The sequence below is a fragment of the Lytechinus pictus genome, chromosome 1, assembly GCF_037042905.1.
Source record: "Lytechinus pictus isolate F3 Inbred chromosome 1, Lp3.0, whole genome shotgun sequence".
NCBI classification, from domain to species: domain Eukaryota; kingdom Metazoa; phylum Echinodermata; class Echinoidea; order Temnopleuroida; family Toxopneustidae; genus Lytechinus; species Lytechinus pictus.
This window is the reverse complement of record NC_087245.1, coordinates 6,358,416-6,371,792: the sequence shown is the minus strand read 5'-3', so window position 1 is coordinate 6,371,792 and position 13,377 is coordinate 6,358,416. Positions and strand designations below refer to the sequence as shown.

The following is a 13,377-nucleotide window of genomic DNA, read 5'->3' as shown; positions in this document are numbered from 1 at the left end:
AAGATGTTAAGGATTTAATAGATATTACATATCAATAATTTCTATATTAATGTTAATGAGTTAATATGTTAAAGTTCTAATATGTTTAAAATTAGATACATTAAAAGATAGATATGCTAAAGATTCAATATGTGAATGATATGTTATGTTAAGGATTTATATGTTAATGATTTGATACATTAAAGTCCAAATGTATTAAATATTCAATTCTGTTAAAGTTTAATATGTTAGAAATCTAGCATGTTAAAGATTCAAAAAGTTTAGAAAATTAATATTTTATAATATGATAAATATGTAGCATTTAAAATGTATGTTAAAGATTTTATGTTAATGATTTGATACAAATATATTAAGTTAAGGATCTAGCATGTTAAATATATATATGTTAAATATTTTAAATTTGTTAAGGCTTTAATATGTTAAAGTCTAAAGATTAGATAAGATACATTAAAGATCTATTATGCTTAATACTAAAGATGTTAAAGATCTAGCATGTTAAACATATATGTTAAATATTTTAAATCTGTTAAGGCTCTGATGTTTTGAAGAATGAATAAGTTGAAAATTTAATATTCTAAGATTTAATATGTTAGATATTTAACATATTAAGGATCTAATGAAATGTGAAAGATTTACTATGTTAAAGATCTGATATATCAAGATGTAAAATGTCAAAAATTTAACATGTTACAGATTTAAAGATGCTCAAGATTTCTCATGTTTAATACACTGCATGTTGAAGATTTTATATGTTAAAGTTCTAATATATTAAAGATTTTATATGTTAAAGCCTGTCTACAGCTTTGATAAAGGGTCATTTAGGTGAACTACATATATACTCAAGTATCATCAAACATTACATTAATACAAAATTCTTCAGAATTTTTGTATAGCATTTTCCAGCCGTTTAATTTAAATTTAGTGCCATCTCTCAGTTTAAGAAAGTACTTTACATATTCAGCAACTAAATATTAGAAAGCTGAACTACTGACAAAGCTTATATTCTGAAACCATTTCATGCTTGTGAAGGCGTGTTATAAACAAGACAATACACAAAAAATCTATTTTGATCGGGCACCCAAACAAATCAAATTCTAATGTGAAATCAGTAAATTTATCTCCCCCAAAATTGTTTAGTTTCTACATGTATCCTTCATTTATATCTTTAAAAAAAAATGATTTTGTTGTTTGATATATATAATTGTGTGTGTGTGTATATATATATGTTGTACAAGAAATGAATGAAGAAAACAATAGTAGGCTAAGCTTAAATAGAGAATCCCAAGAGCCATCTACCCTTTGGAAAAATTGGTGATGCCGAAAAAATGTCTCTGCCGGGAATAAAAACTGGGCCCCCAGCTTTGAACGCTGGTGCCTTAACCACTAGACCACGGAGACGGGTTAGTGGCTAGGGCGACTCTGATCCGATTGACCGTCAGATAAACAGATTTTCAACACTATACCAATTTTTATTTCCTTTATCGGTTGTAGGTGGGTTTTGAACAATGACCTGGCTCTGGGGAACCTTGATTTAAGCTATGCCTACCATAGTTCTCTTCATTTCTTTCACAACATATTTGAATACATGAGTTGTCAAAGCTGTTGTACATGTATAATTTCTCACATTTACATTATGTTAAGTCTACACTAAAATCTTAAATATCCATATATATATATGCAGAACTCTTTTATTCATATATATGTATATATATATATATATAAGCTATTAGGGTGGACATAACATAATATTCGGATACTGATGACAGCATAAAAAGCAATAAAAAATGACAAGTTAATGGCATTTCTCTTTGATCTCATTAATCCCAAATCAAATAAATTAATTTTCAATCCATTGGCATACAGTGTTTATCAGAATTATTTATACACTATACATGAACAATACTGTAAAGGGAGAAGGTGAACTGTACTAGGAACCAAAAAAACCCACTATTGTAAAATCTAATGAATTGGATATCATATGAAAGAGAAAATATAGCCTTTGTTTGGCGTCTAGTTGCAAATTGTGATCAGTCTTTTGGATAAGAGTTGCAGTTGGATAATATTTTATGTTTCATTTTATGTCAAAATGAAGTAAACCAATGAAAAGTATTTATATCAAATGAAAGCATATCATCTATCTCTCAGAAAAATATGACACAAGTCAAAATCACTAAAGCATTGAAAGTTACATTTACATACAGTTACGGGTACACTATGCATTATTGCACTTAGTGATTCATAATAATTTATGTATGATTGCATAATTTCCAACAAGGTTAAAAACAAAAGCTTTACTTTTCTCTTTCATGTGATATGTAGATAATTTTCATATCTTGGTTATATAGGTATTAGGTCAACAGCTTGATATTGTTGGTGACGTCATCGGATATCACTGTCAATAATCATTTATAAGCTGATGACATAATTATCTCTTTTGATCCCAAGACTCCTGGCACTCTCAACAATGCACTTGTTAAACTTCAGAATTGTATATTCGATACAAGTCGGTGGATGATAGTGAATATTTTTTTTTTTAATGACACAAAAACTGAATATTTTGTTTCGGCCTCTACATGTACTTATAACCTGCACAATCCTTCAAAAGGTCAGCTAGATGTTGGTGCCACACTCATAAGACCCTCAGAAAAAATACAAAACATTGGTGTTATATTTGATTCCCAGATGTCAATGTCGTACAATATCTCTCTTATCTGTAGCACAATTATTCTTTATTATAAGGAATATTTCAAGAATCAGAAGGTTCATAGACCAGTCTGCCTGTCACAATGCTGTTCTTTCTTTATGTCTTGTATTGATTATTGCAATGGACTTCTTTCTACAATCCCCTCTAGTCAATTAATTTGTATTCAAGGACTACAAAATCAGGCAGCACAATTAATTTCACAAGTTTCCCAAGATCATCCTTCCCAGCCATTCTTTAATTCACTTCACTGGCTTCCTTTGAAACAAGTAATCTTCATCATTTACAAAACACGGAACAACGGAGGCTCCAAAATGTTTAAAGTAACTCTGTATACAGCAAATAGAGCACTAAATTGTCAGCCAGTGCCCCTCTTTGTCTCAAATATTCATTAACGTGTACATTAGTCCCTATTCTCTTTACTTGGAATTTCTCTTAGTCTGTTGCTATACATGTAAGTCTATTGCTCTAAGTCTATTGCTCCAACCCTGTGTTCTTCTCTGCTATTTCTGTCTTTTCTTATTCCAGGCTACCTTGCTTTTACATCTTTTTAGGTGTACCACACAAGCCTTACATCCTTCTACAGTGATGATTAGTTTGTTTGTTTTGTCTCTGTAATCTATGTATCATATCTGTGATGAGCTGCTGCATCATTATCAATGCAATATTTATTTTACATTTGTTGTTTTTATCAGCCTATTTTACTTTGGCTTGTGAAATAAAAAAGAATTGAATTGATCTTTTACTGTGTCAACTTCAAAATACTGTAATGAAATACCACTTTATTAGACCAGTCTCCATGACGAGCAATTTTTAGAAAGGCATTGAAAAAAATAGCTTTTCTGGTTTGTAGTTTGAAAATAATATAATTACATTGAATTAATTCATAGTAAGTACTTTAGGCCTAATGGGAAAAGATAGGTAATAAATTAATAATAATATACAATTCATTAGATTTTATAATAGCCAGAACAGGAATTTCTGATTTGAAGCAGAGTTCACGGTCTCCTTTTAAAGTGTTGTTAATACCATGGTCACATTTGTTCTACGGCGGCCATACGGCGAGTCGAAAACGGCCGTTTTAACATTTTTTGTACCAGTTGCATATAGGTGGTTTGAATTAAAATTAATAAAACGGCTGTTTTCGACTCGCCGTACGGCCGCCGTAGAGCAAATGTGACCAAGGTATAATGCATAATGTACAAATAATTCCTTGGTACACTGTATGTAGACCAAGAATGGCAATGTTCTCCTAAATAGTTCTCAGTTGAACTTGATGTTAGAATCTTCATGCATTAAATCAGGGACAATAAAAATCATATCTCCTAAAAGAAAATCTTAATAGGACTTAGAGCAAGAAAAAAAATCTCCTTATTTCTTCCTGTCTCATAACCTGTTTTGTTTTCTTTTTAACCTTCCAATTCTTACACATTGTGTAAATTTCAATTCAAATGTATAACTAGATATTCTTGATTGCACTTAGTCAAAATTTATGCCTCCACCCTTGCTAGATGTAGAATATATCATAGACAACATTTATTAAAATGAAATCTCTGACCTTATTGAAGATGTTAATGACTTACATGTTTGCATCTCATGCTTCATATGTTTTTCTTTCATGAAATGGAAAAAAAATAGATGTTCTCTTATGACAAGGAATAATAATGTTTCCTTACAGAAAAAGCAATATAATGGAAAAGACTATGATCAAGAGGTTTGAATCAAATAGTCACTCTCACTTCAAAGGTATGGAAGATTACACTTTAAAAAATGATGTGATAAATTTTCATTTAACCTTCCACTTCTTACATATTGTGTAAATTTCAATTCAAATGTATAACTAGCAGGCCTGATAACTAGATATATTCTCAACTGCACATACATATACACCTGTGGTCAAAATCTCTGCCTTCATCACTGCCAAATCTAGAATATATCACACATCTCAATTCCAACTTATAAAATAAAAACAAAAAAATTAATAAAACATCTGTAACCTTCGACCTTGTGACCTCAAAATCAAGTAAAACCGTCCTCTCTCTAATAGGTACACACATGAACAAAGATGGAAGATAACTCCTCAGATGGTTCTTCAGTTAACACAAATAATTTCAATCAATTAATGACCTATGCGACCTTTGACCTCATGACCTCCATATCTAATCAGATCATCTCCAATATGCATACATTAAACAAGTCAGAAGATGGTCTCTCAAATGGTTGAAGAAAATGCAAAAATTTGATCAGTAAAGCCACATAGTAACAATTTACCTATTCAATGTTCAATTGAAGTGAACCACCTAGTATTTCACATTTCTTCTCAGATTAGTGGTGTTCAGTAATCACTATTTATTGACCTTAATGTTGTTGTTTTGCTTTAAACCAACTCAGGACAGTACCCAGATGCCTGCTATTCATGGAAAAGCACCAAAGTACTTTCATTTCCCCCTTCCATATCCTCACTGGATTGCAGCTCATAATGAAGGAATAAAATGAATTTTCTGACTCGGCGATATATTGTGTTATCAGTGATATTTTGCTGGTGATGATCGAGCAACATTGAAATCAATTATCAACCAGCACTCTTCTGACATGATTGTAAAATTGCATATGTTACAGGGCCTATGTGTCAGATTCATAAAAGGTTCATAAGCCAGGTGCCAAGCTGTGGGTGTTTCACAAAGATTTAATTGTGACTCATACCACTTTCATACCGACAGCCAAAGTGGAGTTACTCTGGAGTCCAGAAGGAGTTACTCCACTTTGGAGGGCAGTATGAAAATTCTAAGATTATTTCAATCCGGATTCATAGCGGAGTACTCATCCCACTTCGAGAAGAGAGTTACAAATGGAGTTAGTCCACACTGGAAGTGCAGTATCGCCTATCTCATGCGTAACTTCATATATTTCCGCATGGGGGAGACTCTGCGTGCCACACACATGGCGCAAAATTGCTTGGAAACCATGGAAACGACTGCGGATACACCGCTGCGGAGCTTGCCTGTTTGAAAGGGGGCGTAATGTCGGTCCGCAGTACAAGCGTATCGACTCAATCCGGAGTTACCCCAGTATGAAAATACCTTTTGAGTGACTTAGAGTCAAACTTAAATTCCAAGTTGTGTGAGGTATATGAGGCATCACTGAAATGGTCAAATCATGCTAACAGGATGCGCTCTACTGTATGAGATTGTGTATACATATCATGTGCACATCGACAGTAAGCAATTCAAGTCACACTTTGTGAAACATCTCTCTGGGCTTGGATGGCACAAACATTCCTCAAATATCAAAGTGACCTTCATGATATTAATAAATCCCTTTATAGTTTTATATCATCTGAAAGGAAATTCCATGAGCAATCCAAATATGGAAAGTGATTAATGGTATGGGCAAAGAAAAAAAATATGGACATTTGAAATGAAGTTCATTTGGGGTCCTTAAAATTTCAAACATTTTCACTCATAAAAGGTCAGCAGTGCACCCTTCCTCATTTTTAATGCCATTTTTGGAATCCTCATGAACTTCCTTTTCAGAAAAAGTATGGACTGGGTGAATATTTTTGAAGTTATGACCATTATTATAATGATAGGTTTGCTATCATTAGATTTGGGCGGCGTAACACAAATGGGGTGAGTTCAAGACACATGGCCAGATGATCCTGTTTGAAGTGGAATTACTCAAAGATCAACAGAGTGCAGATGGAACAGACATAAATTATCTAATGCCTCTAGCCCTAACCTCAAGTGAGGATATATGATCAACAGACTCCAGTCCTCTCTAGGTTACGGCACCAGATGATTGTTCACAAGTATGATCGTAGCTCTACCTCCAATACTATGGCATAGGAACAATTGGCTTCATCTGCTTGAAAAATTATAGCATTATATTTACCATGACTTCAGTATATGGATAGAAGTGAAGAATATCCTCTTGTTCCCTCCTCCCTTCAGCTACACTGTATGTTTTTTTTTTCAAACAAGGTTTCATCTAAAGGGATGTATCCAAATCAAATTCAAATGACTCAATATCATCCCCAGTGGTAAAAATAGATCCAGTAACATGACTGCTCTTTTTCCTCGGATCATTTGCTTTTAAGGCATCACATTTCCCAACAGGTTTAGCAATGTTAGATTCACTGACATTACCAGGTTTCCTTTGACCCTTGTCTGAAGAGCCAGTGGTTTGGGGCACTACTTTGTCAGGTTTAGCAGGTGGTGGTGAGAAGGTAAAACTCTTTAGTTTGTTGATCGTAGACAGTGCAGGGCGTCGTCCTCCAGATGATAATGGTGAGGATTCGGAAGAAGATGAGGAGATAGAAAATGTTTTTGGCACAGCTCTCCTAGGTTGTTGGTCATCACTGCACATCTGCTTAGGGTTTGACGTAGACAGTATGAGGGCTGAGGGTTTCTGATTAGTTTTACAAGACTTTGTCTTGCTTTGTTTCTCATCTCCCCGCTCAGTAAAACTTTCATCATGAGATGTTTCAAGATCCAATTCATCAGCCCAAGAGTTAGGTTTTCTTGATTTCTTGTTACTGGGTTCTTCTCTATGACTCAAATCCTTGGCAAAATTCCCTTTTGACTTGTCCATTGCTTTGGAAGGATTTATATTTGAAACCTTTTTCCTGTTTTCGTTTGTTCTTGCCCATCCTTTCTCACTGCACCTACTTTTGAAACTTTCAACCAATGAAGCACTAGTGCTACTCATAGAAGAATCATTACTATTGTCCAACAAGTCTCCTTCATCTTGTAAATTATCTTCATTCAATATCTGTCCTTCATAAATCATTCTTGCAGAATTGTCAATTCTATCATTGTTTGTTTTCTTCTTTCCATTTAGATCCTCTATATAATTTCTATCACCTCTTCTGCCTTTAACCTTCTTCCTTTTTTCTTGTCTACCCTCATCCTCAACATAACTTTCTCTATTACTGTTTGACAAGATGCGTTTTCTCTTCTTTAGTTGGTCACCTTCTCCTACCAATTTCTCTCTAGGCAATGATAAATCAATCTCACCAACTGAGATCTCATCAGACTTTGATAGAGTCTTTTCTTGATCTTCATTACCACGGTTACTTCTGTTATCAGAGATTGAAATACCCGTACTTTTCTGGCTGGAGACAGATGCCATGACAATGTCACTATCATCATCCTCATTCATCATAAGATTACACTTTCCATTTTCCTTAAGAGCCGTCCTGTTGTTTTCCACTAATTCATTCTGACCTCCATTTTGATTATTTGTAGTACTATTCTCATTACTTTTACATCCATTGTCCACTGTTGACCTTTGACCCGTGTCAATTAAAGATTTTCTAGTCGCTGATTCTGGTCTCTTAGTATCTGATTGATGATGCCCTCCATGACTCTCCTGTGTGTCTGGTATAACCATGCTCCTTGATTCATCATCAATCCCAGTGAGGTTGGATACAGAATCCATGTTCGTTGAATCTAGGGTATTGTCAAATGGATTCAGAGTTTCATCTCGGATGTCTTCCCTTTCCTTTTCTTTCTCCTCCTCCTCTGAATGAGTTCTTTCCCTCGCTAGATTCTCCATCTTCTCCATCTCCTCCTCCAGAAGATGTTCCAATCCAAGATGAGTTAGGATCAAGGATGCTGCAAAATAAAACAAACTCCCTACTGTAAGAGGTCTGCAATATTCCTTTAAAAAAATTGCAACTCAAGAGAACTTGGGGTGTTTAATCTTTAGGATCCATATATGTAATCATACATGTACATTGTACTTCGACACAAATATTTTTTTACATAAACTTAAAAGAACCAACAAGTAATATGTCCTCATTTCAAGTTTGTAATAAATAAGGGCAGTAAAACATAGGGGTTCCCTCATCCCACCTAAACCCCCTCCTGACCATGGAGACTAATAATTACAAAAATATTTAGGTTTGGAGGTCTGATGAGTTGATAATTTTTTTTTATATATTTTTGTCTGTCATTTCTCAATACCTTCATGGTGGACTGCTTTTGTTAAATGGAACAAAATCTTTTGATAGAGTGAATGTTTTTAATAAGCACACCGGGGCTTGTAGATTTAACAATAATTGCAAATTTTATCAGTAGTCCGTAAGTGCTCTAGAAAATGTTGTATAATCACCCAAAATTTCGCTTAACATACTTCAATTTGAGGTAAAGGATAAACCAGCCTCATATGTCGATGTACTATGGCCGAGTGGTCAAAGTTAAAGTTCCAGGGTGTTTGTTTCTAGATAGAAATACATTCATGCAATCTTTGATTCTTATTTGCTTAGAGAAAATGTATCTGCAATAAGCACACTCTTCCCTTGGAACCTTGAGATCTTCTAGAGGTAATAGAAATAAAGCTTAACAAAAGTTCTGCCAATTTATTGCTTTGCTACACAAGGAATTTCACATTGGTCTTTTCCACGCCCTCAGTGTTTTGGATTTGCTTAAGTGGAAGAATTAGAGGGGGGGTAATATAAGATTCCCACCAAAAGATCCTGCTAAAAGTAGCTTCAACCTGAGCTAAGGAACACACTAAATCATACTAATCTTAGCTAAGGAAACCACTAAATCATACCGACCTTAGCTAAGAAAACAACTAAATCATACCAACCTTAGCTAAGAAACCACTAAATCATACCAACCTTAGCTAAGGAAACCACTAAATCATACCAACCTTAGCTAAGGAAACCACTAAAACATACCAAACTTAGCTACGGAAACCACTAAAACATACCAAACTTAGCTACGGAAACCACTAAATCATACCAACCTTAGCTAAGGAAACCACTAAAACATACCAACCTTAGCTACGGAAACCACTAAATCATACCAACCTTAGCTAAGGAAACCACTAAATCATACCAACCTTAGCTAAGGAAACCACTAAATCATACCAACCTTAGCTAAGGAAACCACTAAATCATACCAACCTTAGCTACGGAAACCACTAAATCATACCAACCTTAGCTAAGGAAACCACTAAATCATACCAACCTTAGCTAAGGAAACCACTAAATCATACCGAGTTTATGATATTCAACCTCAGCTAAGGAACCCACTAAATCATACCTTGTTTATGATATTCAACATGGGCTAAGGAAACCACTAAATCATACCTTGTTTATGATATTTAACCTGGGCTAAGGAACCCACTAAATCATACCTTGTTGATGATATTCAACCTGAGCTATGGAAACCACTAAATCATACCTTGTTTATGATATTCATCTTCTGGATCATCAGGAAATGATGTATGAAGTGCATTGACCCCTCCTAAAAGAGCAGCTCCCTGAGCATTAGAGATATAAAATTATCATAAACCTCCATTACTTTTAATCACAGACAAAGAATAAGATTGGTTATCTAAAAGTATGTGAAGTTACCATAAATGAAGTGCAGGCCTCTACAAATTTTTTTTTCATCACTTGCTCATTATTTACTCATCTGTTAATGATCACAAATCTCAAGGCCGAGTCATGAAGTTTGCAGCGAGCTCAAGAATCAGCTGGCTCACTCATGTAGCGCTGATGTATGGAGCATGGGCACATGGCAAAATAATGTTCCCCAGCTTTCGTCATCAGCAAATTGCGCAGGATAGTAGCGCATGCGCACAGTGTACTTCAGAGCGTAAGATGGCAGCCCCCATAGCCATTCTTCGAACGAGTAACCTGGCGATGAATTATCGGTTAATTGGCGCTGATTTTACATTTCCATTGTTTTTTTACTGGTTTGACATCATATTAGAGATAAATGGCCAATAATTATGATTTATCAAAAAATTATTGAAATTTAATGTCATTTTTTAATTCTATTTTTAAAACAACCACTTGACCGATTGGGATATTGACTTGCAGAAATGCTTGCCCGCACGTCATTTTCACTGAAGTGCTATTTAATCTAACCCTTTAAATGATTACATCCATCAAAATAAATTATGCTGAATATGTGCTACAATTAATAATTCATGAGTGTGAGCCTTGGAGAATATCAATCAATAATAATCAACAACAAAACAATAAAAGCAACAGAAATCATAGTGAAGAGAAAATTGGTAAAAAATACTTTGAAAGTGTAGCACTTGCATTTGTACTATCTTGCTCTCATCAAGGATAATGCAATCATATTTATATTAGGATACAAAATTGAAAAATACAAGAACAAAGATATAGTTTTTGACACATTTGAATTCTGGTATGAAGCTGAAGTACAAACCTGCATAGATGATTCCATGACACTGACTGCAACCACTGCATCTTGGACCCTGACTTCAGTCTGGCACATCAACCTAGCATGAGCCTGGGCAAGACGAACCATACTCTCAAGAAGACGAATAGTAGTCCTAGCTGCGTTCCTCATGTCTGCCTGTCGCTGAGCTTGGTAGTAGCGGGATAAAACTCTACATCATGATGAAAATTTTAGAGTTTTCAGAGACATGATTTTGAATGGCATAAGCATGAGGTAGGATAGTAATGTGTTATTTCATTGAGTCAAAGCAATGTCAAATTGACAAGTGGGATATCAAAGTGATATTGATTGCTTTCTAAGCAATATCAAATAGAAAAAGAGGTGGGATAGTAAAGTGATACTGCCTGATTTCAAACCATGTCACAAAAACATAAGACGCAAGAAGTGGTATAGTACAGTGATATTGACTGCTTTCAAACCCAAAGCTATACAATCTGACAAAATTCATCATTTGTTTAAAACAAACTATAATGTATTATATCAATATGTTGTATGGTATGAAAGTAAAAAGTGCATAATTACTTCCCATTTCATATTACAGTTTCAAAGAAAAGAATACAAGATGGAGAAGTTGTATTAATCCAGGACACAAATGAACACAAACTACAGGAATTTTATAACAGGAATTCATGTGAGTATGAACAAGAAATTAGTTCTTTTTTTCTCCTGCTCATAAAAATGTACATTTCCTGCTATTGGGTTATACAGACTTTTTAGCATTTTATCAATCTCATTTGGTACATTTAATTTGGACACTCATCAAATCTTGGAGATTGGATGAAGCCAAATAAAGTGAAATAAATGAGAAAAAGATCAATTAAAAAAATTGAACTTTGCCCATGTGCTATTAAGTCTATAGGAATTAGAGAAAAAAGTAGTTAATGTGTTATGTCTCGTAAATTACATCAGCATAGAGGTTTCACGTTTCATGTGTTATTTTGTGAGTATGTGTTGGTTCTGAAAAGGACCCCCTTAACTGAACTTTTTATCAAGTATGTTCTTGTCTTCATTTCTCCTAAAGACGACATACTTGTCAAAACATAGAGTTTGTTTAGTCCATTTCAGGACCAATACATGCCCACAAAAGAATTCATGGTGCATCGTCTGTGCCGATTCTTTCTTTGCAATAGAAACCTTCAAAAAAATAAATTACTTACAGATTGGCCTGTGGGGTAAGAACAGGGTCAATTGTCTTTATGATGCTGAGATAGGTCTGCATCTTTTCAATGCTCCAGAGATCACTAGCCGGAGCTCCTAAGAGAAGAAAACATAGGGCCTATAGTTAGGATTTTATCAGGATTTTATCTTATTTTTTTAACATAGTGAACAACTCATTGTAAAGAATATAGTTACAATACAAACACAAAACATAAATGGGCATGCCAACCACAAAAACAATCTCACAGTACCAACAAATTGTAAAATAGCCTTAAAAATGAACATACTAATGCTTTTCGAAATGCACTCATTGGAGTAAAATCGCATGAATGACTAAAGCCAGGGGGCTACATAAGCACTTGCCTGATTGCCTGGGGCAAGTAAAAGTTAGAGTCGGGCAAGTGTTTTGAAGTGTAGGAGCTATATTTTATTAGCTCTAAGTATACGCGGGTTCTTCTAACACAGAACAAGAACAGATGAAGAGGTAGATGTTGCTGGTTTGAAGGTCTGTGCTCAACTGCCTGAGCTTGGCAGGGCATAATTTATTCTTCATTTCTTCTCTAGGCTTTCTTTGCACAAGGTACTTGATTTCAATACATATTCAAATTAACTTGGAAGATGACAATAACAGAAGTAACGCATCATCATGAATAAGAACCAATCACACATAAGGAGTCTTACAACATAAATATTCATGATTCAGTCAACCAAGAGAGAGGGGAGTAATTAACATAGCTGAAGGGAGGACCAAGAGATAAAGGAATTTGATAACAAAAGGAATGGTCAAGTGTGGGATGCAAGGAATGAAGGATGTATGAGGGTAACAAAGGAGATGGGGATAGCAAAGATAAATGAGGATAAAAGGCAAGAATGCTGATGGAGACTGAAGAAAAGGGGAAAGTAAATTAGGGTCATTTTGGAGTAGAGCAATGTCCTGAAAATAAGAGAGGAGTTAAAGAACTCTGTGAACTCTGGCTTGAAATTAATGAACTTGTATTAAACTGAAATGGACAAACAGAACTGCAATAAACTTGAGTAATGTACAAACTAGTTCCCTACAGAAGTATAGACCAAAACTACCTGCCTGAATTCGGCAAGCAAAATTCTCACAGTAGAATGACCAAAATTAGGGTCAATATGATATGATATTGACCCTAATTTTGGTCATGGCAGGCAAGATAAAATCACCTTGGAAAAAAGAAATGCAATAAAACAGGGTAGATCAGTTCATGTCAAAAGAGAGAAAAAGGTCAATGGTTTAAATAACCACAAGACTTTCCTTTGAAGAGG

General features: G+C 34.6%; 1 protein-coding gene across 3 annotated transcripts in view; it reads right to left on the bottom strand.

Moving 5' to 3' along the window:
- Positions 1-6,661: 6,661 nt before the first annotated feature.
- The window catches only part of LOC129256462 (DNA helicase MCM9-like), a 30,849-nt gene continuing 24,133 nt past the window's right edge, over positions 6,662-13,377 (bottom strand). For all 3 annotated transcript variants that reach the window (XM_064113300.1, XM_064113251.1, XM_064113345.1), the window contains 4 exons: positions 12,087-12,183; positions 10,897-11,080; positions 9,895-9,973; positions 6,662-8,316 (listed from right to left, as the gene is read on the bottom strand). In XM_064113300.1, coding sequence (XP_063969370.1) covers positions 6,689-8,316; positions 9,895-9,973; positions 10,897-11,080; positions 12,087-12,183 — 1,988 coding nt within the window. In that variant the 3' untranslated portion in view covers positions 6,662-6,688. The remainder of the gene's footprint in view (positions 8,317-9,894; positions 9,974-10,896; positions 11,081-12,086; positions 12,184-13,377) is intronic.